Source organism: Anopheles cruzii, chromosome 3 (genome assembly GCF_943734635.1).
Source record: "Anopheles cruzii chromosome 3, idAnoCruzAS_RS32_06, whole genome shotgun sequence".
NCBI classification, from domain to species: Eukaryota; Metazoa; Arthropoda; class Insecta; order Diptera; family Culicidae; genus Anopheles; species Anopheles cruzii.
In genome coordinates, this window is record NC_069145.1 from 77,336,069 (window position 1) to 77,362,198 (window position 26,130).

At 54.2% G+C, this 26,130-nt stretch overlaps 1 protein-coding gene across 1 annotated transcript in view; it reads left to right on the forward strand.

Moving 5' to 3' along the window:
- LOC128269881 (uncharacterized) overlaps positions 1-26,130 on the forward strand; it is a 122,453-nt gene that overhangs the window by 61,743 nt on the left and 34,580 nt on the right. The window contains 16 exon segments of the mRNA XM_053007285.1: positions 614-827; positions 911-1,012; positions 1,085-1,201; positions 1,267-1,398; positions 1,469-1,840; positions 2,292-2,534; positions 2,869-5,259; positions 5,337-5,630; positions 7,337-12,046; positions 12,573-12,755; positions 12,825-12,956; positions 13,131-14,945; positions 15,012-15,104; positions 17,861-18,667; positions 23,011-23,154; positions 23,233-23,382. Coding sequence (XP_052863245.1) covers positions 614-827; positions 911-1,012; positions 1,085-1,201; positions 1,267-1,398; positions 1,469-1,840; positions 2,292-2,534; positions 2,869-5,259; positions 5,337-5,630; positions 7,337-12,046; positions 12,573-12,755; positions 12,825-12,956; positions 13,131-14,945; positions 15,012-15,104; positions 17,861-18,667; positions 23,011-23,154; positions 23,233-23,382 — 11,899 coding nt within the window.

Here is a 26,130-nt window from a genome sequence, read left to right on the forward strand (position 1 = left end):
CTGTTCGACATTAGGCGGGGTAATTGTTGGAATGTTCTTTACGCACCGTTCGCCCCATTCGTTAATGCTGCTGCCACCGTGAGCCGCCACCCAGAGCGCGGCGCGGCTCGGTCTCGGCGATTGCCGCTGATGGCCGACTTGGCCCTGGGCGACAGGCTTCTGGGGCGCGCGCGCTCGAGCGCGCTCCGTGCAGCCGGATATTAATTTGAGGCAGCACTTGAGATTGTTTTTCTGTTCTGGTTCTGCTCTGGGACCGGCCTAAATTGAATTTTTCTTGAATTTTCTACGGAACGCATAGCCGCCACGGGCGGGCCGCAGCAGAATCGGGTGTCGGCTCGCACTCCAAATGCAATTGTCGAACGTCTGTGGCCAGCAGGAAACGTGACACTCCGGAGCGGAGACGGCGCGCGTGTTTGATTGGTTCCATTGAATTTCTATTTCACGGATTGACCACCCCATTTACGGGGAACAACGGTTTGGGTCCGCATGCTTTAAACCGTGCCATTGTCTGGGGCAGCTTCTTAAGCTGAAGTGCAGTATTGATGTTGAGATGAGGAGGCTAGTATAGACCTACTTGGATTGACGGTTTTTTTTCTGTTCTCATCTTTCACAGGCAAACTCACAGATATCCGCGTCACGGAAGCACGTCGGAATCTTCGGCCTGAAGCACGAAGTGTTTTTTCTCAACCTCGAGGATGGCTACTTCGGGTGTCAGGTCAACGAATCCACCGACTACCTGCAGCTGTACGAGCTGTCCAAACTTTGTGATGGAACATCGGACTGCTATATGGGCTCCGATGAGCTTAGAAATAAGTTAAAATGTACAAGTAAGTACGCGCCGAGCAGAATTGTCGCCGTCTACTACGGTCGGTCAAGCTTTTCTAATATACTCACCGCTTCTGTCTTGCAGACGATTGTGATAAAGACGGCACAGCGTGCTCGAACGGAGTGTGCTTAGACGGCCTCTGCCACTGCAATGATGGGTTTGGAGGTTGCAACTGCCAAGTTCCGGGTAAGTCGAGAGTCAAAGTCCATATTTTGCCCGTAGAAGAACCCATCACTGACCGATTGCGTTTCGTTGCAGATGAAAACGAGTGTAAATACCGACCCTGTGACGTTTTCGCCCACTGTACAAATACCCTTGGTAGCTTCACCTGTACGTGCTTTCCTGGTTACCAAGGCGATGGTCTTCACTGCGAAGGTAAGAGGACGGCCACGGACGGCTTAACCTCTAAGGACTGTGCACTGATTCACTCTCTTTCGTAGATATCGACGAGTGCCAGGATCCGGCCATCGCCCAGCGATGCGTGGAAAATGCCGAGTGTTGCAACTTACCAGCGCACTTTGTGTGCAAATGCAAACCAGGCTTCGAGGGCGACGGTGAAGAACGATGTACAGGTAAGATGCGCGAGGCGGTCCGAAGATCCGGCGACCGATCCTCTAATATCTCGGCGTACTCGGATTGCAGATGTGAACGAGTGTGTGGATCCGCAAGCGTGTGGCCTGAACGCGGAGTGCGTGAACCTCCCGGGCAACTACACCTGCCAGTGCCGGGAGGGCTACTACGGCGATCCGTACAATGGGTGCGTCGATGTGGACGAGTGCGTTCAGCCCGGCGTTTGCGGACCAGGTGCCATATGTACGAACCTTGAGGGCGGTCATCGCTGCGACTGCCCGCAAGGATTCGACGGGGATGCACGCTCGGCTCAGGGTTGCGTGGACTACGACGAGTGCGCACGGTCACCGTGCGGACGGAACGCGCTCTGCCGGAACATGGTCGGTAGCTTCCGGTGCGAATGCCAGCAAGGATTCTCCGGCGACGCAATGACGGACTGTCAAGGTAAGTGCCGCCGCGGTAAGAGTAAGCGAGTCGATCGCTAAAATGATAACAGGAAACGTTATCAATCGTGATCATGATCGTCAAACGGGTTAAAAGGGTCAAACGGGTGTCATGGAGTATGGAGTTCAACCACTAACGCATCTTCTCGAACCCTTTCTAACCCCGTTTCGATCCACATTCACTCCACGCTCTGCGCCATCGCGCCTGCCTGCCTGCCTTCCAAAACACCGTACGACGGGGAAACACACCACGGATCATACACACACACGCATACACACACGGGGGACGGCACTGGAACCGGGCACTGGAACGCCAAATGCCTGCGCGCTACTAACCAACCGGAAACACCATCGACCACAACAACATGGAACCATCATCATTCGCCCAAAACTGATCGCGGCCGCCGCGATCACCGCCACACACACATACGCACACACACGCACGCACGCAGACGTTGACGAGTGCTCCGGTAGCCCGTGTGGCGACGGTGCCCTCTGCACCAACACGCCGGGCGGCTATCGCTGCAGCTGCCCAGCGGGGCTGACCGAAACGGACCACGGCCGGTGCACGGACATCAACGAGTGCGCCAAGGCCAACGCTTGCGGAGAGAACGCCAAGTGCATCAACTTCCCGGGCTCCTACAAATGCTTGTGTCCGCAGGGATACGAAGGACGCGGTGAACTGTTCTGCAAAAGTTAGTTCCTTTACGCTTATCATTCGCCCCCCTCGGGTTCTCGGGTCCCCGGTGCGCCGATTGGACGAGTCGCGACTGCCACGATGACGATCGAGAGCTCCAGAGAGTCCTTGCGGAGAGTATTATTCAAATTACTGTTAGTCATCGTGGCAGTGGTGACTTCGAAGATTAGAACCAAACCCGGCAAACCGGTTGTCCGGCAGTCGGTGCACCTACGGGACTCGGTTACGCGCTTTAGCTTCATCCACTAATCTCACCTCATTCACACACACGTACACACACAAACACCGGCACACCACACACACACACATGATTCTGTTTCCGTGATCCTCAGATGTAAACGAATGCCTAGATAATCCATGCGGGGCGAATGCGCTATGCACGGACACGGTGGGTAGCTTTATATGCTCATGCAAACCAGAGTACACGGGCGACCCGTTCCGGGGGTGCGTCGATATCGACGAGTGCGCGGCGTTCGAGAAGCCGTGCGGCGAGCACGCGGTCTGCGAGAACGCGGTGCCGGGCTATAACTGCCTGTGCCCGCAGGGGTACGTGGGCCGCCCGAACGGGCGGGTGGCCTGCGAGCAGGCGGACGTGAACGTGCTGTGCAGCACCGGGTTCGACTGCACCAACAACGCCGAGTGCATCGAGGGTCAGTGCTTCTGCCGGGACGGGTTCGAGCCGCAGGGTTCGGTGTGCGCGGACATCGACGAGTGCCGCTCGTCGTCGGCGGCAGCCGGCGACGTTTGCGGCCCGTCCGCCGTCTGCGTGAACATGCCCGGCTCGTACCGGTGCGAGTGCGAGGCCGGCTTCGTGGGGACACCACCGCGCATCCACTGCAAGTCCCCGTGCGCCGACGTCAAGTGTGGCCCGAAGGCGTACTGCAAGGCCGAGGGCCAGGAAGCGTTCTGTATCTGCGAGGAGGGCTGGACGTTCAATCCGGCCGACATCGGAGCGGGCTGTGTCGACGTGGACGAGTGCGACCGGGCACACGGACCGAACGGGCGCTGCGGAACGGGAGCCCGCTGTACGAACCATCCCGGAAGCTACAGCTGTACCTGTCCGGCCGGATTCACGGGCGATGCTACGCGCGCCTGCCAGGACGTGGACGAGTGCAGCCGGGTCGGGGCGTGCGGAGTGAACGCGTTGTGCAAGAACCTGGAAGGATCGCACGAGTGTAGCTGTCCGGCCGGCTCGGTGCCGGATCCGGACCCGAGCGTGCGCTGCATCAGCGTGGTCGCCTGTGCCCGGGACGCGGACTGCCCGGGGAACGCGGTGTGCGATTCGCACCGGCGGTGCCTCTGCCCCGAGCCAAACGTGGGCAACGACTGTCGGCATCCGTGCGAGACGATCACCTGCGGACCGAACGCCCACTGTATGCTGGTGGCCGGCGGAGGAGCCCAGTGTCTGTGCAGCGAGGGATACACCGGCCAACCGGGCCAGTGTGTGGACATCAACGAGTGCGGGGCGAATCCGTGCCCACCGGGGGCCGTCTGTACGAACCTTCCCGGCGGCTACACCTGCCAGTGCCCGGGCGGAAGCTCCGGCGATCCGTACTCGGGCGGGTGCTCCAAATCGGCACTCCAGACACCGGCCTGCAGCGACACCGCGGCACCGTGCCCGGCGGGCGAGAAGTGCGTCCAGGATGTGTACAGTGGGAACAGTGTGTGCATCTGCGGCCAAGGCTATCGGCGGGACGCGAAGGGCGTTTGTCGCGACGTGGACGAGTGCTCCGACAGCCAGCGGGCGGCGGCGTGCGGCGTGAACGCGGTGTGCAAGAACTTGCCGGGGAGCTACGAGTGCCAGTGCCCGGCCGGGTTCAACGGCAACCCGTACCAGTCGTGCGACGAGTGCCACAGCGCCGAGTGCCGGTGTGCGGCTCCGTACAAGCTGGTCGAGGGTAACTGCGTGCTGGACAGCTGCGCCGCGGACGGCAAGTGTCCGGGCGGTGCCGAGTGTATCTCGATCACCGGTGGCGTCAGCTACTGTGCCTGTCCGAAGGGCTTCCGGACGCAACCGAACGGACACTGCGAGGACATCGACGAGTGTGCCGAGGGTCAGGCGCAGGCGTGCGGGTACGACGCGATCTGCCGGAACACGATCGGGGGCCACGAGTGTCGGTGTCCGCACGGTTACTCGGGCGATCCGTACCACGGACTGTGCACGCTCGCCCAGAAACGCTGCACCGGAGACCGGGAGTGCGGTGCGAACGAGAAGTGCATCCAACCCGGCGAGTGCGTCTGTCCGCCGCCGTACTATCTGGACGCGTACGATGGCAACCGGTGCAAGAGCCCCTGCGAGCGGTTCCCGTGCGGTATCAATGCGCGCTGTACACCGTCCGATCCGCCCCAGTGCCTGTGCGAGGCTGGCTTCACCGGCGATCCGCTTACGGGGTGCTCCGACGAGGACGAGTGCATCAACAGTCCATGCGCCTACGGTGCCCAGTGTGTGAACCAGCGGGGCGGCTACAAGTGCATCTGTCCGGGAGGCATGGTCGGCGATCCGTACAAGGGCGGCTGCATCCTGGAGCAGGGCTCGGTCAAGAGCCAGTGCCACCGGAACGAGGATTGCGCCGAAACGCTCGCCTGCGAACGTGGAACGTGCGTCAGCCCGTGCGCCAGCTTGCTGTGCGGGGCCAACGCTTTCTGCGAGCCGGAGAAACATGCCGCCTGGTGCCGCTGTCGGGCCGGCTTCGTCGAGGGGCGGAACGGTGATTGTGTGTCCCGTAAGTACCCACGGAGAGCTGCTTGAAGCACGGCGGGTCAAATAACACCCAAATTTCTTCTCTCTTCACCGACACAGAGTGCGACGGGTTCATGTGTGGCCAGCGGGCGATGTGCATTGTGTCCAGTGCCGGACCGACGTGCAAGTGTCCGCCGGGCGAGATGGGTAATCCGTTCCCGGGTGGCTCCTGCATCACGGACCAGTGCTCAGCCAGCAGACCGTGCGCCGATCCGCAGGTGTGCATCAGTGGCCGCTGCAAACACAAGTGCGACAGCGTGATCTGTGGTGTCGGTGCGACCTGTGACGGGGCCAGCGGAAAGTGCGTCTGCGAACCGTACTTTGTCGGCAATCCGGAACTCATCTGCATGCCACGTAAGTCGGGGTCAGGGCAGTATCTGGGTGGAGCGGGAAAGCATACAGTGGATGGCGAAAAGAAGTTTAGCTCCTGAACATTTGAATAATATATGAAAATACGAGTACATCTTCTATTTGAATGGCTTTTTTGAGACGTTGAATATTAGATTGAGCTTCTAAGAGCGAAATTTGGGTGATAAAATGACATTTAGATGTAATCTAGTAGACTGGTGCGTCCATTTGTGGCCATAGGTCAATTTGAGCACGGCGAAAACAAGTTTAGTTTAAGTTGGAAGCTTGAAGTTTCAGTTTTCCACACCAATTGCGTTCGTTTTGCTCGGTAATAAAGCAACTAGAGTAATTTTGTTTAATTTATGAGCAATAATAACGTGATTTTTTACATGATTTCATATTCAAAATGAAAAATTAGGGCTGCGAATCGTACGGTAAAGAATTCACAAGACATCTTACTGTTTCTGAGCTTGTAATATGGCAGAACCATTAAAATATCGCAAGTTAACCGATGAAGACCGTAAATTAGTTGTTAATTTGAGTATTAGTGGGAAAAACAATAGGGATATTGCACAAATTTTCGACAAAAGCGAGCAAGCAATTGGCAAACTAATCAAGCTGTATGGAAATGAAGGTGGCATTCATCATATTAAAGTTTGTGGCCGCAAGAAATCAACACCAAAACGAGTTGATAAACGTATACTGAATATCTCCTCCACACATCATCTACATCCGCCGCCTGATCCGCCTAAAATATTGGCCAAAAAACGAAAATCAGAAGGTATACAACTCTCTTCCTTGTATATCATTCGACGTAGCCTATAGAATGTAGACAAATCTGGCCTTGTTTTCAACCAAATTCCGCACCTCCATGGCCAATACAAAAAAAGAACGGTATTTTACTATTTGTATGCTTTTAAATCTCGCTTTTTGTGAGAAAAGCTGTTTTGGAGTGATGAATCTTTGGTATGATTCACCTCTCATTATAAGGAGTTGAAATTTTCTGCAATAAGGGACCTGAATCATCATTAGAAAACAAATAGCAACGGCATTATGCTCCAAGGATGCATTATTTACATGAAACTTACAAGTTGGTGACCTTTGCTGGTCATGGTGACTGGAAAGCTGGTCAAAACTCGACGAAAGAAAAATCATTCAAGAAGGAACAAGGCTTATAGGTGAAGATTTCTTCGCACCACAGGATAGTGCGGCCATCCACAAGCCAGAAGAAGTCATCTCGTGGATGATTATATCAAAGATTCAGACTGCTAACATCTTTGTCCAGACCAGCCAACCACTGAAAACAAGTGGTTATTCATGAACTTTGGAGTGTACTTAAAGATCTCACTCAATTTAACAGAATTAGCAATATTAATCAAACCAATACTTGAGGACTGTAGAAAGGGCCACATCACAAAACCAGGATGTTTGGCTACTAAACTAAAACTAAACTAAGCTTCTTTTCGCCATCCACTGTATTACCCTGCAACTTTGCACAAAAATACCGTGACGCGATCGAACAATTCCCTGTCGGTTGTTTACAAACAACCCGGCGATCAACTAATCGATCGCGGCGCAGTTGTCAAAACGGACAGTGCTGCCAGATCAGCATATCGTCCTCAGTCAGCGTGGAAAAGTGTCCCCCCCCCCACACCTTTCGATCTGTTCCGATGGCACCTCCGGATACTAATCCGATCGCTTTCTACTTTCAGCGGTCTCTTCACCTGCCTGCGAACCGAGCTGTGGCCAGAATGCGCACTGCGAGTACGGTGTGGTGCAGAACGTGTGCGTGTGCAATCCGGGCAGCACCGGGAATCCGTACGGTTTGTGCGAGCCGCAGCAGCGCAACATGTGCGCCCGGATGCGCTGCGGAACGGGCGCCGAGTGCCGCGAGACACTAACGTCGGCCGAGTGCGTCTGCCCTGGCGGATTCAGCGGCAATCCTTATGTGGCGTGCCGGGACGTGGACGAGTGCTCCGCCACGGGCGGCGTTTGCGGCGAGGGCGCCATCTGCATCAACACGGCCGGAAGCTTCGATTGCCGATGTCGACCCGGCTACGGTGGCAATCCGTTCGTGATGTGTTCGGCGATCGAAAAGGGCGTCTGCGACAACCCGCGCCGCTGCCAGTGCGGCAAGGGCAAGGGTGGGCAGACAGGGCTCCAGTGCCCGCCAGGATACGCCTGCGAGCGAGGCGCTTGCCGGGACCTGTGCGCTCGGACCGCTTGCGGACCACGGGCCGCCTGTGACGCGGGTCGATGCTTGTGCCCGCCCGGCTACACCGGAAACCCGCAGGACCGAGCGGTAGGCTGCGTGGCCGAAGGCCAATGCGAAAGTGACGCCGAATGCGAGAGCTCCAAGATTTGCTTCCAGGCCGGAGCGGGCCGGACACTGCGCCGATGTGTGGACGCGTGCAGCAAGGTGCAGTGCGGACCGAATGCACTTTGCGTGTCGTCGGATCATCGCAGCAGCTGTATCTGCGCGTCCGGTTACGTCGGCAATCCGGGTGATCTGACGGTCGGTTGCCAGCAGGAAGCGAAACTGGTGGCCGAATGCCACGACGACGGCGAGTGCCGGGCTGGCCAGGTGTGTGCGATCACCGAGAATGGGCTGCGCGGGTGCGCCAATCCCTGCACGATGGTCGAGTGTGGCGTGAACGAACTCTGCACGGTCGGGGCCGAGGACCGGAAGCCCCAGTGCCAGTGCGCACCCGGATACCGCTGGAACCCGGTGTCGTCGGCGTGCGTCAAACCCTCGATTCCGGACTGTGCGAGCGACGCGGACTGCCATCAGGTGGCCGCCTGTCGTCAGGATGCGGTCGGCGTGCTGAAGTGCGAAGCGGTGTGCGCCGAGTTCACGTGTCCGCCGCACTCGGTGTGCGTGTCGGCGAACCACCGGGGCAGCTGCCAGTGCCTGCCCGGATACACCGGGAACCCGAACGATCGGAACGGATGTCGCCCGGAGCAACACGATACCTGCCTGACGAGCGCCGAGTGCGCGGAATCGGACCACTGCGTGACGAACGGCGCCGGTGGAGCGCTCGGGTGTCGCCCGGCATGCGAAGGTGTCCAGTGTGGACCGTTCGCGGTGTGCGTCACCAACAACCATCGGGCCCAGTGCCAGTGTCCGCCGGGTGCGTACACGGGTGACGCGTACGATCTGGCCAAGGGCTGCCAGGCCGTGCCGTGCGTGTACAACCGTGACTGTCCGGCTCACCAGCTCTGCAACCGGATGACTCACGGCTGCGTGGACGTGTGCCAGGACGACACTTGTGGCGCCAATGCGGTGTGCATCGCCGAGAACCACCGATCCGTCTGCCAGTGTCCACCCGGTTACCGGGCGAATCCGATCGCTGACGTCGAGTGTACGCAGCTAAAGTCATGCGAGCCGAATCCATGCCATCCGTCGGCCAGCTGTGAACCGGGTCCGGACGGGTACGTTTGCCGGTGTCCGGTCGGACAGATCGGAAACCCACTGACCGGATGCCGCGCGGAAGGCGACTGCCCGAACGGCGACGTTCAGTGTCCGGATGGTACGGCCTGCGCCGGTGGCAAGTGTGTGGACCCGTGCGTCAACGCGTGCGGCATCAACTCGCAGTGCGCCGTCGTGAACCGGACGCCCGTCTGTAGCTGCAAGCCCAAGTTCGTGCCCGGCGGAACCGGTTCGGCGAGGGATGGCTGTGTGCGCGCCAGCTCCGGCTGTCTGAGCGATCTGGACTGCAACGGAGACGTTTGCCACGGGGGCCAGTGTTTGGTGGCGTGCCGCAACGCGAAGGATTGCTCGGCGGGTGAACAGTGCACGGGCAACGTGTGTGCCGTTCCGTGCTCGGACCACAGTCAGTGCGGCGAACGGCAGGCATGTCTTCCCGGGGCGGGTGTGTGCGGACTCGGGTGCCGAAGCAGCCGGGACTGTGGAAGCTCCCAGGCCTGCATCGAGTTCCGGTGCGAGGATCCGTGCGAAACCGGTAGTGGAGCTTGCGGACCGAACGCCCTGTGTCGGAGCGTCGATCACGTACCGCGCTGCTCGTGCCCGGCCGGCTTCGAAGGTAACCCGTCGCCGGAGCAGGGCTGCGTGCGGGTGCCGGCCAGCTGCGAAACATCGGACCAGTGCGCCGCCCCAGGCCACGTGTGCGTCGCCAACCAGTGCAGCCTGCCGTGTTCGTCGGAGACGGGTGCGACGGGCGGAGCGTGTGCCGTGGGCGAGCGGTGCCACCAGGACGTCTGCGCCAAGGTGTGCTACACCAACAACAACTGTTTGCCGGGTGAGGTGTGCAGCGAGGCGGGTGTTTGCGTGCCAGGATGCGCCACCGATGCCGATTGCCCGTCGCAGCGTGTCTGCCAGGCGGGCCGATGCCGCTGCATGAAGGGCTTCATCGGGACGCCGCTCGGGTGCGAGGACATCGACGAGTGCTCCCGCAGCCCGTGCCACGCGACGGCCGTCTGCGAGAACATCCCCGGCTCGTACCGTTGCCAGTGTCCGGAGGGATCCGTCGGCGATGCCTTTGCCAATCCGGGCTGTCGGAAGCCGACGCAGTGCCGCCAGGATGGCGAGTGCGCCGGGGAACTGGCGTGCATCGGGGGCAAGTGTCGCAATCCGTGCAGCACCAAGCAGTGTGGCCTGAACGCCGAGTGTCAGGTGGTGGACCACCGGGCCGAGTGCTACTGTCCGGCCGGATACCTCGGGGACGCGCAGGACCGCGACACGATCGGGTGCTTCAAGGTGGAGTGCATCGCCAACGAGGACTGCGGTGTGGATCGCGCGTGCAGCGAGGACACGAACCGCTGCGTGAATCCGTGCGAACAGCTCGCCTGTGGCCGGGGCACGTGCCAGATTGTGAACCACGAGGCGATCTGCGCCTGCCATCAAGGATACCGGGCCGCACCAGAGCGCGGTGGACGCTGCGAAGATGTCGACGAGTGTGCCGAGGCCAACCCGTGCCACGAGAGCGCCCAGTGCGAGAACCTCCCCGGCACCCATCTCTGCACGTGCCCGGGAGGGCGCGCCGGTGATCCGAACCGCGAAGGACCAGGCTGCAAGGCGGCGGTGGCCGCGGACCAGAACGAGTGTTTGGCCAGCGAGGACTGCCCGGCGGGAGCGCAATGCGTGACGGGGCGCTGTCAGAATCCGTGCCGTGGAGAGGGTGTGTGCGGCGAGAATGCCCGCTGTACGCCGGTGGGCGACGGTCGGCCACACTGCGAGTGCCCGCCCGGGACTCGGGGCGATCCGAAGAAGGCCTGCCGGAAGGTGGAATGTTCCGGGGCGGACGAATGCGACGGAAGCCGCACCTGCATCGGCTTCAAGTGCGTCGACCCGTGCGGACTGAAGAGTGCGTGCGGGGCGAGTGCGGACTGCGTGGCTAAGAATCATCTGGCCGTTTGCTCTTGTCGCGCCGGAACCACCGGAAACCCGCTACTGGGCTGTGTGCCGCTTCAGTACTGCCAAAGCGATGGACAGTGTCCGACCGGGACGAAGTGTACCGGTGGGGTGTGCTGTTCCCTGTGCGCCACGAACCGCGACTGCATCGACGATCAGCTGTGCATCCAGGGCGTCTGCCAGCCGACGTGCCGCTCCAACACGACCTGTCCCGACTTCCAGTACTGCCACAACGGGATCTGCACGCAAGAGTTCAAGTGCCGCACCGACGCGGACTGCGACGAGGACGAGCTGTGCATGGCGGACTCCAATGGGCGGTCCGAGTGCCGGAATGCGTGCGCCGCCGGGCGGACGCTGTGCGGCCGGAACGCGGACTGTGTCGCGCGCCAGCACGCGTCCGTGTGCGAGTGTAAGCAGGGCTTCTTCCGTGATGCCGGTGGCATCTGTAGGCGGATTGAGTGCAGCGCCGACGAGGACTGCTCGTCGGACAAGCTGTGCGAGGGGCACGCGTGCAAGATCGCTTGTCTGGCCGGAGCCGGAACCGGAACGCCCTGCGGCGCGAATGCACTCTGCTCGGCTGAGAACCATCGCCAGGTGTGCTACTGTCAACCGGGCTTTACCGGCGATCCGAAGGTGGGCTGTTCGCTGATCGACTTTTGCCGCGAGCGGCCGTGCGGTGCGAACGCCAAGTGTCGCAATAGCCGCGGTTCCTACCGCTGCTCGTGCCCGGCTGGCTTGGTGGGCGATCCGTATCAACCGGCCGGCTGTAAGAAAGCGTCCGAATGCGACCACGACTCGGACTGTCCTGAGGCGGCCGAATGTGTGCGTGAGCCGGACGGCGAGGCCAAGTGTCGGGATGTGTGCGCCGGCGTAGCCTGTGGGCCGAACGCGGAGTGTGCGGGTCGGAGCCACCGGGCCAACTGCCGCTGTCGCCAGCGGTACGAGGGCAATCCGAAGGATCTCGATCACGGCTGCAAACCGAAACCGATGGCCTGCAAGCGCACCGGTGACTGCCCGGAAAACTCGTACTGCCACGGGCAGATCTGCAAACGTAAGTCCGCGGGGCGTGAACGGAGGCGAGAGGCGTGTAGGACACGTTTATTTCCGTTGAATGTCGTTTTAATGTGTTGAACCTTTTTTTTCCAGTTTTAGTGTGTTTTTCTTATTTAGTATTGGTTTGAATAATCTTTTTCTACCGACGGCCTTCAATGGCCCCATATACTCGTTTACACTCGACAACCGAAAACATACAGCCAAATCATAGCAATATAAACCAAACGTCGCTCACAGAATAGCACTAGCATCGCATAGCATTCTAGATCTCCACTTTCAAACTAGCGCAAAACACAAAATTCATCCCATTCATTCGGCCAAAAAACCAACTAAGCACCCACTAAAGATCAATCGTTTGTTAGAGTAACGTTAACCTATCGTTTACCGACCACCAACCACTTAAGGTCGGCGCGCACCTTCACCATCCTGCTCTCATGATTATCGCGCAGCTCTCCAATTCATATCCATCTTCGTTCGTGTCGTAAGCCTCCGGTACTGATCCGTTGCCCGTTCCCCCTTTACAGCGGCTTGCTCCGAAACGGACGAATGCGGCCAGGACCAGGTGTGCTCGAACGGCCAGTGCGTCAACCCGTGCCACGAACCGAACGCGTGCGGCATGAACGCCGAGTGTCTGATGGGTGCCCACGCGAAACAGTGTTCCTGTCCGGCGGGCTTCACCGGTGACCCGGCGTCCGAGTGTGTGCGAGGTTAGTAGGCAGACAGGAACTCTGGACAAATCCCCACCTACAATCATTACTGATTGCCTCCCATTACAGTGCCCATCTCTTGCGCTTCGAGTACCGATTGTTTCGATGGAAGCGTCTGCAAGGAGTCGATGTGCTTGCCACGCTGTCGCGCCGATCAGGAGTGCGCGTTGAACGAAAAGTGTCTCCAGGGCAGTTGCATGCGTAAGTGATGCTTTGGTTTCCGGAGTCAGTAGAGTCAGTAGAGTCTCAGTAGCCACAGACAAAACTTAGCGACCAACTACCAAAGAGACAGTACATTTCCAGAGCAATCGTAGTAGACTTACACCACACTTCGTACGGTATCTGAAGTTCTCCGTTCGTCCCTTATCTTTCCAGTGACCTGTCGATTGGATAACGATTGCTTCCTGGGCCACATCTGCCTGACCGGGCGGTGCGTGTACGGGTGCAAGGCGGACAGCGACTGTAGTGCGAGTGAAGCGTGCCGTGACAATCGGTGCGTGAACCCGTGCATGGACAATCCGTGTGGTCCGAACGCGGCCTGTACGGTGGTGAACCATCGCGCCAGCTGCTCCTGTTTCACCGGCATGGTACCGAGCCCGACGGCGAAGGTGGGATGTGTGCGTGCGCCTGCGCTGCAGTGCACCGAGAATCGAAACTGTGCCGATGGGACGTCGTGCATCGGTGGCCTGTGCCGGCCGGTGTGCGCCGACGACCAGGGTTGCCTGAAGAACGAGCGATGCGAGGCAGGATCGTGTAAACCGATCTGTCGCAAGGACGATGACTGCCGGACGGGTGAAATTTGTCAAGGCCAAACGTGTATGATCGGGTGCCGATCGGATGCAGGATGTCCGGGAAGCTTGGCGTGCGTCGGGCAGCAGTGCGTCGATCCGTGTCAGGAACCGACGGCCTGCGGCACGAACGCCGAGTGTGTGATGGTCAACCACCAGAAGCAGTGTAGCTGTCCGGCGGGACTTGGAGGAGATCCGTTCGGGCTGGGCTGCCGGCCCGAGACCCGACTGTGCACGGTGCGTTCCGACTGTCCGAAGGGGCACGCCTGCTACGGTGGATCGTGCATGCTGACGTGTCGCAGCGATCAGAACTGTCTGGCGGATGAGCGGTGCGTGCGGGGTACGTGCCGGACCGTGTGCAACAGTGACGCGTCGTGTGGCGGTGGGCTGATCTGCGAGGGACGCATCTGTCAGGCCGGGTGCCGGTCGGACAATCAGTGCCCCAGCGAACAGGCGTGCATCGGCAAGAAGTGTACCGATCCGTGTACCACCTCCGGCCAGTGTGGTGCCTGCTCGGAGTGCAAGGTCATCAGCCACGGTGTGCAGTGCAGCTGCCCGGCCGGTTACCTCGGGAATCCGCTCCTGTCCTGTACGCCGCCCATGGAGAAGTGCAACGGCCAGTGTAGCTGCGACGAAGAAGGACTGTACTGCGTGAAGAACTGCCGAAACCAGAAGGACTGCGGATGCGGACAGACGTGCCAGCGTGGCAAGTGCCGGGCGAAGTGTAACCCCGGAACCTGCCCAGCCGGACTGCTCTGCCAGAATGGCGCTTGTGTGGCTGGGTGTCGCTCGAACGTCGACTGCCCTGCCGAACGGTCGTGCACCAATGGCAAGTGCGTGGATCCGTGTGCCAATGGGAAGGCTTGCGGCAAGGGGGCCCTCTGCCAGGTGTCAGACCATCGGTCGTTGTGCCTCTGCCCGGACGGCTACCAGGGAGATCCGGCGGTTGGCTGCGTGCAGTACGAGTGCCAGACGAACGACGACTGCGAACTGGACAAGCGCTGCGCCAAGGGCAAATGCATCAACCCGTGTCTGATTCCGGGGGCGTGTGGCTTGAACGCCCAGTGCCGTGTCGTCGACCGGCAGGCACAGTGCTCCTGCACGCCCGGCTTTTTCGGTAACGCGCGCCAAGAGTGCCAGCCGGTGCAGAAGAACGCCTGCGCGCAGAACCCGTGCGGCGACAACACCGTGTGCCGGGAGGATGAGCACGGTTTCGAGTGTTCCTGCGAGCCGGGCTGTGTTGGCGATCCGCGACAGGGCTGCGTGTGCGAAGACAAGCTGGAGAAGAAAGACTGCGACCAGTATGCCTGCGGCACGAATGCCGTCTGCCGGATGACCGATTGGGGCGCACCGTCGTGCGTTTGTCTTCCGACACACCCGCACGGTGATCCGTACATGCTCTGTAAGTAACCGGCACAGCATCGGCGAGCTGACTGAGCTTCCAAATAATTCGCCCATCCCTTTGTAGGCACCCAAGAGGACGGCGCCACCGACTGCCGGACGAACGGCTGCACCGTGGGTGAGTGCGTCCGGGATGGGGCCAAGTTTATCTGCCGCAAAGGTAAGCCAAGTTGGAACTCTTTCTTCACATTCACCCCACATTGGCAAACGAGCGCCGTTTACGATCTAATGACAGCACTCTGGCCCCCGCCGGCGCTCGACATTTGGGAAAAATGGACCGAAGCGACGCGGAGGGCAGAGCGCATGCATCAGTTCAGTGTCACGAAACTAAATCAAATGCACACACCCCCTTTTAACCTACCGCGAACGGTCATGGAGATGAATGAGGAGGGTCAAACTCACTTCGTCTTGTTTGATTGTCAAACGAACACCACCACCACCCATCCTTTACCACCACCATCAGGAGACAGAATATGCTCAAAACTGATTACAACATGTGTAATTGCTTCGAACTGTACAACTAAATTCTAAAATCGATTAATTTTACCATTTATATGCATCACTTCGAACTTCACACATTCCGTTGTCTATTCCAGTCACTCCTCCACGGTTTTGTTAATTCCCTTAGCTACTCTGCCGCCCACTCGGCAGCTGTGTTTTCGCTCGTGCTCAACTTGTTTTATACACCATGGTTTTTCTTGTATTATGTGGGCACCCCGATAGTATCGGACACAGTAACTTTAAACGTCTTCTGCAACAGAAGGATTGGGACACCTCAATCATTTCTGACCGGCACTGGAACATTTACAACCCGATTGCGTTCCGTTGTCCATCTTACCGGTAGGTACTCGCCTTTGCATGGCGCTGTTCCTCCGGGTCACAGAACGTTGCACACCGATTGAACCTTCATTCCGGGGCTCCCACTCTTGGGCAATGATTTGTATAAAAATTGAATAAAACAGAAACCGCACGACTTTCTTCACTACCCTATATGCATATACAATTACACACCTATTCAGAATCTTTGTTGTACCCACTGTTGCTCGTGTTGCTCTCTTGGTTTGTCACATTTTTCACTGAGCAGCGTTGATTCTTCAAACCAAATCACTATCCTCCCCCCACCCCCCGCAACACACACACTCGGAATCTATTGTTCAGAAATGTCACTGTCAGCATCGCGGTTACCCAATCTGTGCAGCCCTTTTATCTGTGATCTGTTCGTCTAATGTTATCCCTCCGTTCGGCCAGAACGACCCAGAACGGTGCTCCGTGTCGAATACGGCGGTGTCCCTGGTCTGCATTCCTTGGTTCCCAGACCCGATTCGATTTTGCTCTCCCATTTTTACCGCCAAATTGCTCTGTACTTGTATCATATCAACTTGTCTGTGTGTGCGTGTGTGCAGTCTTATGTGCATTGTCCTTTGCTCGATTAATGTTAAGCCTGTTACTATAACCGTATTTAGCGTATCGCACTCCCCCCGCCTAGCGAAAGGATCAGAAATTGTTGCTCCAACACTGCGAACGACATCACTGTTTTTTTGTAGCTGCTAGCGTTAGCTTTAGCGTTACCTTTCTCTATCGATTTGCTTCTCGCCAGATTGGGAACTGTGGACGGGACACTTCTCACAAATAGTTCACTACTTGCACGTGTTAGGCCACGGGTTTTGTTCTTTTTGTATGTGTAAACAGATTTGGGTAAAGTACCGGTTTGTTACGTTTTTTCTTCTGTTTTTGTTTATTGTTCTAATCTCTCTTACTTTCCTCTTTTTTTCTGTTTTATCTACATTTGAACAATATAAACGACACACAAAATGTTGGTTTGTTTTGCACTCGTTTCCTAGTATTTAAAATCAATTTCAGATGCTTTTCAAACCTACTTCTTTTTACTCTCTCTACTTCCCTCGACCGAACTACTATCTCTCTTTTCTTCTTTCACTGTTCCACCTACTCTGTTTCAACCTCTCTAAAGGACTCTGTCTTCTATTGCGTTGAGGCGATATGAGTGTCTCTTTTGGCATCTACAACGTTTGATGAACATTGTAGCTCTATATGTGTTGCTACTGTACATATCGAACGGACCAAGATATTGGCGATTTATTTTTGTAAATCCACGATCGACGACTAGGACACAGTGCTGATACAATTCTTCTCTCTATCTCTGTCTCTCTCTCTCTCATTTCTTTCTTTTCTCTCTGTCTGTCTCTCTGTCTCATATCGACTTCTGTTGGTCAATTTTATATTATCTGAGCTATTTCTCCCTCCACAGTCTGAGTGTGCCTCCAGAATGTCCAGTCCAGTTCTTACTGTTCCCAAACTATTCCCAAAACGAAACCCAACCTTCCCCGGGCAGAGCGCATGTATTGTTGATGTTGTTTTCAATTTGTGAGAGAGTGCAGAGTAGCAAGCGATACAAGTAGCCACAAGAGACGGTTAGCTTATCGTCTTCGGAACCTCGATACCACAGTTCCTTACGCGACAGTAGCTACGCGACTTTTGGCGGACCCTTGCGTCCCTTACGTTACGTTTACGGACCTTCCTGCTATAGCACTACTTAGCTTGAGCTGCCGGGGGCTTTGTTGTAGAACAATTTCTCGAATCTTCCACACCCGGAAGGCGGGGGCTGCGTCGTCCTACCATGTCCACGTCGTCGAAATGTAGTAACAGGATTGCATCATTGGATCATTGGTCAATGCACGGGCTGCTTCGGCTGTTCTGGCCTGTTCGCCCCACCCCCCTTTACTCTGGTCACATCACGCCAGACATTAAATACGTAGAGGTGCCGCTCTGGGCCACAGATATCAAACAGTGACGGACCTCCACCACCGGAACGCGACCGCTACCGCGACAACGTTGTTTAACACAGCCAACCAAGCAACTGATCGAAACCTACTTATCATCACCGCAACACCTCTCTAGACGAATCCTGCGCGAACGATTTGCAATGTGCCACTGAAAAGGCTTGCATCGGAGGCAAGTGCTCCGATCCGTGCTCGCTGCGCGGTGCCTGCGGCGACAATGCCCTGTGCCAGACGGTGCAGCACCGACCGCGATGCTCGTGCCCGAGCTGCTACACCGGCCGCCCGAACGTCGAGTGCAAACCGGACCCCAAGTGCGAAGAGGTGGCCACCCCGAGACCGAACGATCCCAAGATCGTGTCGGTTGCGTGCGAAACCGATGGCGATTGCCACGAGAGCCTGCGCTGCGACGCCAGCGGCCAGTGCAGCGATCCGTGCACGGTGCCGGCCCCGTTTGCCTGTGAGTCGAACAAGAAGTGTGCCGTGCGCCGGCACCGACCCGGCTGCGTTTGCGCGCACGGTTTCATCGTGAACGACAGTGGCGAGCTGGTGTGCGCCCCGGAGAAGCGCGAGTGCCTCGGGGACGACGGGTGCGCCTCCAATATGGCGTGCCTCGAGGGCCGCTGCCTGAACCCATGCTTTGCCACCGGTAAGCGGGGGGCCCCCTGCCCGGACGATAAGGCGTGCGTCGTGATGGACCACAGGCCGACGTGCGTGTGCATGAAGGACTGCAGCCCATCGCTGTCGATCTGCCTGCGCGACAGTGGCTGTCCGGACGGGTTGGCCTGCCGCAACTACCAGTGCGTCAATCCGTGCGAGACCACCACTTGTGCCGACGACACGCCATGCTATGTCGAAGACCATAAACCAATCTGTAAATTCTGCCCACCCGGATTCATAAAAGACTTACGGCAAGGATGTTTGAAAGGTAACATGAACACAACCCAACATCAACCCCCCACTTTTTCTTCTGAATCTCTGTTCGTTTAGTGGCGATTAGCGCCTTGATGAATAGTCGACCTCTACTCTTTTTCTTCTCAAACAACATTTTCTCTTCACATTCGCCTTCTACACTGTTCTACGCTTTCTTCTACAGTACCTCTGTGATCACGATTGGGCATTTGGAATGAAAGTCGAACGAACGACACTACCTTCGGGCGTTTTTATGTACCTTCTTTTTGACAACTTATGCCCAAACGGAACCAAAAATTCTTTCAGTGGCTTCATTTTTGTCAACCTCAAACATTGGCCTATAGTTTAACTGTTTCATACCTTTGTCGCAATCGTCACCGACACGAGTTTCTTTGCATCTTCACACTCTTCTCTTTTATTTACTCGAATTTTGGAAACGCGTCCATTGCCATCTGCATCTGCAAGAGGATTTCTGTCCTGTTCAATCTGAGCATCTGAGCACTTCCACCTGTTCTCATCCTTGCGTCTACTTCTTACTCTATGTGGTCTTCATCCATTTTCTCCGACTATCTGTACACTATCATCTGCTATCAGACTTCTGTCAGCCGCATTTTGTGTTCGTTCTGTGTCGAAGAACTTGTGGTAACGGCATGGCTCTGAAAACGAATGTTGCAGAAATATTGGGCACACATTGGCGCCTACGGACTGGAAATGAAACTGTTCGCTCTGTGACGGTTGTCGCTGCTGCTAGCTGATACTCAAACATGCACACATGCTCATGCCCTCCCAGAAAGAAAAAAACCATCCAACCTTCCTCCTACGCTGGTCCTTACTAGTCCTGTAAAAACGTTCCTACCTGGTCACAACTCATTTCAACACACGCTCGAACCAAGTCTACCGTCTCATCTGACTTTACGAAACCATCGGTGAAACTAATTGGAGAAATCAAGCAATAGTCGTTGAAATCACAATGCCTTAGTTGAAATGCGCCAATCGCGGCCATCTATTGCAACATTTTGGCCAACCGACCAACCACCAACAGTGTTCAGACCCGTTTCCGACTGTTTGCAAATTGGGGCTGGCTGTCAGTCTGTCTGTTTCCTACTCTATTTCCTTCTTTCCATCCACACTGGTCCGTTTCTGTGTGTTTCTGTCCGCTTCATCTCTGTGGACTAATCAAGCTCATTGTTGCTCATTGTGACTAGCACCCATATCGCATGATTCAGCGGTGTGCACTGGTCTGTGTACATAATAGTCACCATCCGTGGACTGTGTAATCTGTTGCACTCGGCTGCAAGAATACACCGCGGAGTTTTCAACTACTACCACTTGAAGTGGACTCTTCACTTTGCCTTTTTTCTGTTCTACGACTCCTTGTTTCACTCTATATTTTCTCGTCCTTTTTCTTGTGTTTCCTCTTTTTTCTTCGCGCGTTTGTGTTGTGTTTTGTGTTTTTCTCATGCGCATACACACACACGCGCACGCTGTTACAATACTTTCTACCAATGTACCTATCGCTACCTGTGTTTAAATGTAAAAAGAAGTCTGTAAAATATTTGTGTACCAATGTACTTGAATGTATCTATTTGTAACCTCACACAACTACTTAAACCTTACTTTCGCAGCTGTTGAGAAAGAAGAAAAGGAAGGAGAGAAAGCTCATGAAATGAAGAGAGTCAACTGTTCGGAGCACTCCGACTGCGGCGAAAAATTACACTGTTTAGTCGGCCTTTGTGTTGATCCGTGTAGGTCTGGCTGTGGTGTACGGGCGCATTGCACAGTGAAAGCACACCTTCCCGTCTGCTCCTGTCCTCCCGGTTTCACCGGAAACCCTTTGCGGCTGTGCGTGGGATTGGACGGTGATATTAGTACACCGCCCACCAGCACACCCGAACCGCCCGAAGGTACCAGCGAATATCCTGAGGGTTACTTTGAGGGACAGAAAATTGATCGGTCAGACGAGTTTACCACCAGCGAGCCGGACGATACGACAACCGTGGTAACGGAGACGACACACGAAAGCAGCATGGTGTCCAGCACGTTGGCCTCGGACTCGTCGCAAGATAGTACCGTCACGATGGCTGCTGATACCGAAAGCAACGTAACTGTCGACATAGTTAGCATTGTTAGCACGAGCCCACAATCACAGAATCTCTCCACCGAAAGCATTACTAGTGTCAGCACTGCAACCACACCGTTGGGTCGTGAAAAAATAACCACGACCGAAAAGGTGGAAACCTCATTGGACGAAGCTACGGGCACAACGAAAGGGCTTCCGAAAACGAATCAAACCACCGCCAAGCCAGGCAGCCATGTGGATACGCTCACGAAGCAGGATCGAAAGTCTACCGAACTGGAAGAACCCGATGACAGTGATGAGCCTTTACCGGCCATCACTACCCCGATCGATGACTATTTCGTCGAGCTAACGTCGCCGTCTAAGCACTACGAGTTGAAGCAAAAAAGTGAAGCCACCGTAACGCCGCTGGCGACCAAAAGGCGAACCACTGCCAGTATGACTACGGCGAGTACTACAACCACGACGGAGGATACGGTTACGACTGTCACCGAGCAGTATGTTTTGGATGATCGTAGCCTACCCCTGTCCACCTCGGGTTATGATGGCGAGGACTATGGTGACGATGAAGACGAATCAACCCTCGGTCTAACGATCAAATCCACCTCAAGAACAACACCTGCCGAAGGGCGCACCCCTACTATGCCTTACTCGCTGGATCCCATGGGGACGACCGTTCGGCCGCTGTACGAAAGCATTCAGTGTCACGTGGCGGAAGATTGTCGGGCCAATGAAACGTGCAGCGGTAATGTCTGCACCGATCCATGCGTTCAGTTCAATCCCTGCCCTCAGGATATTCCTTGTCAGACCTTGAATCATACCCCCATGTGCTTGTGCAATAGCGATACCGGCACCGGTTACAGCGTTGATTGTATGAAAACACCAGGTAATATATCAAAAACACCACACCCAAATTCATTCAACGCAACCAAAAACTATCTATCCTGTTTAGTTGGGCATCCATTCAAAGCGGTCCGTGGATTATTGTGCGCGGTTGATCTCGTGAATGTTTCGTTTATCTCTCGAACCCATTTCCCCTTTCCGCTCAAGTACTTGGGTTCCTCTCTCTTTTTCTGCTCCTCTTCCTGCACGCCTACGGTGCTGCGAACTGCGGAGGACACAATCGCACTCACCGCTACAGAGAAACATTCGGCAAACCGATACGACAGCCTCAAGTGCGGTGCGTCGGGTGCGGGATGCGATTCGATGTCCTAGCAAAGTGACGCCACCCGCCCCAATTCATATACTTTTAGTACAATGCATGGTAAACGCAGATGTTTGTTTGTCTAGAAATCTATTTACCTTACTGTAGTAGTCAACCATTTTAGCCTCCTACATTGACTATCGTGTTGCCATCCACCATCACCATCTCTGTTTTCCCTGTGTTGCTTTTTGGTAAGCTGTGGCTTACCACCAGCAATTGCTCCCTTCTACTATCGTAGACGATATCTTGTTGGTTCCAAATTGAAGATCTACCGCGACCATGTCAGCTTTGCTGGTGCTGCACTGCTGATCCACGTACCGACGAGAATGGGTGTTTGTCTGGTTAGAGTTGAACAAAACCATACAATCGATCTGGAATCTTGGCAATGCGCTCTCTTACCGTACTTTTTGGTTCATCACTATTCATCGTCGTGGTCCTTGAGTACTGGACTGCGGAGTATATCCTTCATCGAATGGCTCCCACACACCAAAAACCAGAAGGTGCCTTACTGCAGAACAGACCGCTGCAGCCGCATGACAAACTCTCCTGAGATCAGAGATCCATCAATACCTCCTCTCTTCTTCCTCTGTCAGAATGGACGTATAAAAGTGTTTTAGATCGTAGGGGGTGTATTTCTCGTGTGGGAAGTATACGGTAGTGTATGTATCCGCGTTTTTAAGTAGCACTCACAAACGGAAGAACGTTGAAGTGTACCTGTTTTGCATGAGCTGCTGTCTGCACTTTTTTTAGTTATAGTCCTACACTTCACGAAAGGGGTCTTCACTGGTGAGGGGAAATGGTTAATAAAATAAGCACTAACAACAAAGCTTTCGCTAATGCTAGATACTATGACTGCTTGCCACTCGCGCTGTATCGGGGGAAGGGTTCGAGCAAATATATTATTTGCATGTGTACAACCATCACTATTTGCTTGAAATGTAATCTATTCTATGAATTTTATTCAAGTAATTTACCTGTTTCCAATCGATCAACTGAGATGCAAAACTTGCATCATTCTTTCTCTCTGTCGGTTCTGTTGTTGCTGTGGTGACTATAACGTTTTTTTCGGGTATTGCAGAGCTTGGATGTCGCCATAGCAATGAGTGCCCACCGGAGAGGTCGTGCATCAACGGAGTGTGCGTCGATCCGTGCCGATCGGGCAATCCTTGCGATGCCGAGGAAGAATGCGAAGTGCAAAATCATGAAGCAGTTTGTGTGAAGCGTAAGTACCGCCGACACGGTGTGCCTGCTTTGGAGAGCATAATTTGATTCGAAACGTTTTCTCCGTTCTGAATTGTAGTGTGTCAATGTACGAAGAGTTCTGATTGCCTTTCGGGACAGCTTTGCGATGGATGCAATTGCGTTCAGAAGGATACCGACCGTACGACCGGCTGCGAGCACTGTCCGCCTGGAATTCCGTGCGATCCTATCACTGGAGGGTGTGTAAAGGGTAAGTATTTTCTGCCGCGCCACAATCATGCGCATTTCGCCCCAAATCGCCGCATACCAATACGATTATATATAATCAGACAAACCTGCCGATGCTAAGGATGATTATTTTGTTTCGACTTATTCACCACATTCGATCCCGCTACGCTAGTATTCTTAGTTCCATTCTTAGTTAGCTAGTTCGATCCCCATTATTCCTATTGGCTTGCTTCTACTCTGTCGCTCGGCTTATGTGTTGGAAACGATACAAGCAGATTGCATCACGAACGTAAGTTCAAGGTATTCATCTTCTTACCCAACACGGCAATGATAGTGGCACCATCTAATCCACCACTGTGTTTATAGTGCACCCGTTTGGCTGAATATCACTTGCAAAATTTAACCATTGCTTTTAGTTTTCGTTACTCGACGACATCTACATCACACATACATCGCGAACACATTGAAAGCCATTGAAACACATTCCAGCCATCCATACTCAACAACCAATTGTGCATAAGTTTTTGTAAAAAGCTCAGACTAATTACAGTTCAATTTTATTTGTGTTTTGTCTTGATAAAAAAAACAACACGTAACACAGAAACGAACACAACAACCAACACTTATCCAGATGTAAATAGCACAGATCCAACCGAGGTTTTCGACGGAGAGCCTATGACAACAGCTAACAGCATAACAAGCACAGCAATAACAACCGCTTTGTTTGAGCGTGGAACGGAGAGTTTAACAAGTGATGCAGGCGATTTTACCACTACTCGGGATGCTCTAGAAATCAGCAGTGATACCAATGAACTTACCACTGAAGAAAGCGAAAGTAAAACTTTGATAACAATTACGCCAGCCGGCACAGTGGTTCAAAAGGATAGAAAAACTAACAAAACAGCGATGGCTTCGTCGACAATTAGTTACCTTGATAAGCTACCAGAAGACTCACAAATTACAGAACACCCAAATAAGGAACTTGCACAAACCGTTACTTCGACTGACTTTAGTTTCGAAACCGAATCCACTACAAAAGATATACTGCGACAAAATGACGGCGATGCGAAAACGTCGACAAAATTTGACCTTAGAACAACTACTGAATATGTGACAGATAGCACATCATTTTTTGATCAGGCAAATTATACCACACAACAATTAATTACAACTGATGTAACAATACTTGAGGCAAACGAAAGCACAAATTATCCAGAAAAAAATACAACAATTGCATATACAGAAACAACACCTTTTCCGATTCGATCGCAAAAACCTATAAAAGTAGCAGATCGAACGTTAGTCAGGAATGAAAACACCACAAAATACCCTACAGAAGCAACTCCTTCTGACACAGACACACCCGTTTACACTACTCGATTGCCAATAACCTCAGATGTTAGAGATCAATCGACGGTCAGGGAAGACACCTCCACAGGATATCCTAGAGATCAATCGAAAGTCAGGGATGAAACCACCACAGGATATCCTAGAGAAACAACTTTTTCTGACACAGAATCAACAGTTTACACTTCTGGATTGCCGACAACCATAGATGTACGAGATCGATCGTCATTCATGGATGAAGCAACCACAAAATACCCTACAGAAGCAACTCCTTCTGACACAGACTCACCCGTTTACACTACTCGATTGCCAATAACCTCAGATGTTAGAGATCAATCGACGGTCAGGGAAGACACCTCCACAGGATATCCTAGAGATCAATCGAAAGTCAGGGATGAAACCACCACAGGATATCCTAGAGAAACAACTTTTTCTGACACAGAATCAACAGTTTACACTTCTGGATTGCCGACAACCATAGATGTACGAGATCGATCGTCATTCATGGATGAAGCAACCACAAAATACCCTACAGAAGCAACTCCTTCTGACACAGACTCACCCGTTTACACTACTCGATTGCCAATAACCTCAGATGTTAGAGATCAATCGACGGTCAGGGAAGACACCTCCACAGGATATCCTAGAGATCAATCGAAAGTCAGGGATGAAACCACCACAGGATATCCTAGAGAAACAACTTTTTCTGACACAGAATCAACAGTTTACACTTCTGGATTGCCGACAACCATAGATATACGAGATCGATCGTCATTCATGGATGAAGCAACCACAAAATACCCTACAGAAGCAACTCCTTCTGACACAGACTCACCCGTTTACACTACTCGATTGCCAATAACCTCAGATGTTAGAGATCAATCGACGGTCAGGGAAGACACCTCCACAGGATATCCTAGAGATCAATCGAAAGTCAGGGATGAAACCACCACAGGATATCCTAGAGAAACAACTTTTTCTGACACAGAATCAACAGTTTACACTTCTGGATTGCCGACAACCATAGATGTACGAGATCGATCGTCATTCATGGATGAAGCAACCACAAAATACCCTACAGAAGCAACTCCTTCTGACACAGACTCACCCGTTTACACTACTCGATTACCAATAACCTCAGATGTTAGAGATCAATCGACGGTCGGGGAAGACACCTCCACAGGATATCCTAGAGATCAATCGAAAGTCAGGGATGAAACCACCACAGGATATCCTAGAGAAACAACTTTTTCTGACACAGAATCAACAGTTTACACTTCTGGATTGCCGACAACCATAGATGTACGAGATCGATCGTCATTCATGGATGAAGCAACCACAAAATACCCTACAGAAGCAACTCCTTCTGACACAGACTCACCCGTTTACACTACTCGATTGCCAATAACCTCAGATGTTAGAG